General features: G+C 38.5%; 1 protein-coding gene across 1 annotated transcript; it reads left to right on the top strand.

Annotated features, from left to right (window-relative positions):
* The first annotated feature begins 876 nt into the window (after window positions 1-876).
* On the top strand, window positions 877-3,001 carry LOC100806754 (probable galacturonosyltransferase-like 1). Its single transcript, XM_003549372.5, has one exon. It carries the CDS (start codon window positions 1,477-1,479, stop codon window positions 2,533-2,535), a length of 1,059 nt encoding a protein of 352 aa, XP_003549420.1. The 5' UTR covers window positions 877-1,476; the 3' UTR covers window positions 2,536-3,001.
* The last annotated feature ends 422 nt before the right edge of the window (window positions 3,002-3,423 follow it).

Genomic DNA, 3,423 nt, shown 5'->3' with positions numbered 1-3,423 from the left:
TTTATGTTCAAGAAAAAAAATAATTTAACTTCAATTTTGTAAGGACAAAAAAAATATAAAAAATTTTACAAAAACAAATTCCAAACATTTTTACATTTATAAGTATAATGAGCTCTTTTTCTTTTTAATGTTTTTTATTTGCTGAATTTATGCATGTCCCACTCTATTTGATAATCTATTTACCTAAATTTGATCTTATAACAAAAAAAAAATGTTAAAACTAGTGGTGTAAATCATTCATCTAAATTTGATTATTCCTTTTGGTGGATTTGTTTTATTTTAGAAATATTTCCGTGTGGAAATGCTCCCAGTGGAAGATTCAGTTGCTCTGACATAGTTTTCGGAAGAATGCGTGATAGTTCCACTAAATAAAAATGAAATTAAATGTCGTGACCATGAACCATGAACGACATTGAATGTGTATTTGGAGATAGCCATAAAAACACCGTTAGATGCAAGATACACAGCAAATACGGTTTACCTTCAGGGATGCTCTTTACAAGTGTTGTGTCACTGTTACTTTATCATAAATTAAGTAGTCTCTACTCTACCATTCTAAATATCCAATTCAAGAAGGAATAGAAAATGCAGCTCTCTTGATTTGGAAGGACACTCCCAGCCATTAATCTATTTAATGAAAAATAGATGACCTCCTCTGTCAAATTGTTACTACTGTAAAGTTGCCTCCTCTAATTTTAAACAGAATATGAACACGTTTGGTTTTAGATGCTATCAAACACAAACAGCAAAAAAGTACACATTTGGTGACACAAGTTTTATGAAACAATGTCTATCACACAATTGAATAAAAGAAAGAGCAAACAAAGCAGTAAATCACAGACATAAATTCCAATAAAAACCGTGGTAATTCATATAGTAAGTGTGTGATACTGTTTCCATTTAAGAAATCGCAATGAAAATACAAGGAAGGGTGAATCATGAATGTGAGATCTACTGAGTGCATCCACTTACACATACAAGGAGAACGTATCTTGTGTATTTAGTATGTACCATGAATGAGGAAATGCATATCTAAATATGACAACCCATCCATGGTTCAATCCAGGTATTAATACTGAGTGCATAGCCCATAAATGACAACCTACAAAGCATAAGTTATCAAGACACAAAGGGAGTTCAAGTTCAAAACCTTAGGAGAAGTGAAGGGCGAGGGTCCCCATTCCATACCCGAAAAAATGCTAAAAAAACAAAACCATCATGATTCATGATATTGATAATTGATAATAATTTCAAATTAAAACCAATGTGAACTCCACCAACTTCCCCCTTTATTCATATATATTCTTGACTTCCCCTCTCTGACTAAACACTCTGGCTAGCCCATCCTTGCTTCTCTCTCTCTCTCTCTATAAGTTTAACTTTGCTAGCTAACTCAAAAGCGTGTTTCAAACCTCAAACTCCAATTATAAGCCACCCCATATAGATCTCTTTTCATGCTAAACACACACACACGCCATGAAGTCCAATCCAAAATCAAAAACACCACCCCACTTATTATACTACCTTCTAATAATCCTCTCCTTACTGTTCTTCTTCCCGTGTGTATCCTCTACCCAACAATTCAAAGAAGCCCCTCAATTCTACAACTCCCCAAACTGCCCCTCAATTGAACACAACATATGCTCCGAGGAAGCCGTCCACGTGGCAATGACACTCGACACGACATACATCCGAGGATCCATGGCGGCGATCCTTTCCGTCCTCCAACACTCTTCGTGCCCCCAAAACACCTTCTTCCACTTCGTGTGCTCCTCCAATGACAACACCAACGCGTCCCTCCTACGCGCCACAATCTCCAACACATTCCCCTACCTGAATTTCCAACTCTACCCCTTCCACGACGCCGTCGTTTCGGGCCTCATCTCCACCTCCATCCGCGCCGCACTCGATTGCCCCCTCAACTACGCGCGCAGCTACTTGGCCAACCTCATCCCGCCCTGCGTGAAGCGCGTGGTGTACCTCGACTCCGACCTCGTACTCGTCGACGACATCGCCAAGCTCGCGACAACCTCGTTGGGAGAAAACAACAACGTTTTGGCGGCGCCGGAATATTGCAACGCGAACTTCACCTCGTACTTCACTCCCACGTTCTGGTCGAACCCTTCTCTGTCGCTAACGTTCGCGGACAGAAAACAGAAAGCGTGTTACTTTAACACGGGGGTGATGGTGATTGATTTGGAACGGTGGCGCGAAGGGGATTACACGAGAAAAATCGAGGAGTGGATGGAGCTTCAGAAGAGGATGAGAATCTACGAACTTGGTTCGTTGCCGCCGTTTTTGCTTGTGTTTGCGGGGAACATTGTTTCGGTGGATCATAGGTGGAACCAACATGGTTTAGGAGGGGACAATTTTCGAGGTCTGTGTCGGGATCTGCACCCAGGTCCGGTGAGTTTGTTGCATTGGAGTGGGAAGGGGAAACCATGGGTGAGATTGGACGCTAACAGGCCTTGTCCTTTGGATGCGCTTTGGGCACCTTATGATCTATTACGTACCCCCTTTTCTTTCGACTCTTGAAATTTGAATTTGGGATATTCCTGTAACATAGCTACATACAAATCAGGCTTAATTTCTCGATCTATATGCTGCTTGGGAAGATTGAATTGAAGAGACAACAACATAACATGGGTCCAATTATACACGTACGAAGAGCTAGCTACTCATCGGACCAAGGATACATGTTCAAAGTGTACATTAAGATGTGAAGGAGGTGAGTGGGGTTCGTGATTGGGATTGTACGATTGAGTTTGTATATAGCGAAGATCGAGCTACGTAATAAGTTTTGGATGCGCATATTCAGATTTCTTTTTTTGGTCCTGATAATGTGAACATAGTGAGGGTTTTTGTATAGGCAAACTCATTTTCCGTGTTCAGATCCTTTTCTTTTTACCTTGTATTTTTCTCTGTTTTCTGCTTTACTAGTATTGCTGACCTGTTACTTTGTTCCTTTGATAATGGGTCTAGAGAACTGACTTCCAACCAAGACGAAGAGATTTATTCGTTATCAATTTCCAGATTTTCTGGGTGGAGAGAAAAATGTGGAAGAGGTCACTGAGAGCCAAATCTTAAAACTAATAACGCCAAAAAATTAAAAGAAAAGAATAACCGTGAATAAACTTCAATTTCATCCTTAAATTATTACTCTCTTCTAAACGTGATCCTAAAGTAAAAATAAAATAAAATAATATAAGTAAATCTCCTAAGTATTATAAATCATAATAAGTAATCCTCCATTTTTTGACAAAATTCATTAAATTAGTTCCTAAACATGAATAAAATATACCAACTTAAATAATGTGATGATAAGAGGTACAAGAAAATGTATAAAAAAGGTGTTATAAAAGTTTATGTAAAAATATAGTACTGAATGTTTATGATCCATATATTGAATTAATTTAGTTATAT

The sequence above is a fragment of the Glycine max genome, chromosome 17 (assembly GCF_000004515.6).
Source record: "Glycine max cultivar Williams 82 chromosome 17, Glycine_max_v4.0, whole genome shotgun sequence".
Lineage (NCBI taxonomy): Eukaryota > Viridiplantae > Streptophyta > Magnoliopsida > Fabales > Fabaceae > Glycine > Glycine max.
This window is presented reverse-complemented; position numbering and strand designations above follow the sequence as displayed.

Bases quoted from the DNA above. Each gene is read 5' to 3' on its own strand.
- LOC100806754 (XM_003549372.5), top strand. From the start codon at position 1,477: ATGAAGTCCAATCCAAAATCAAAAACACCACCCCACTTATTATACTAC.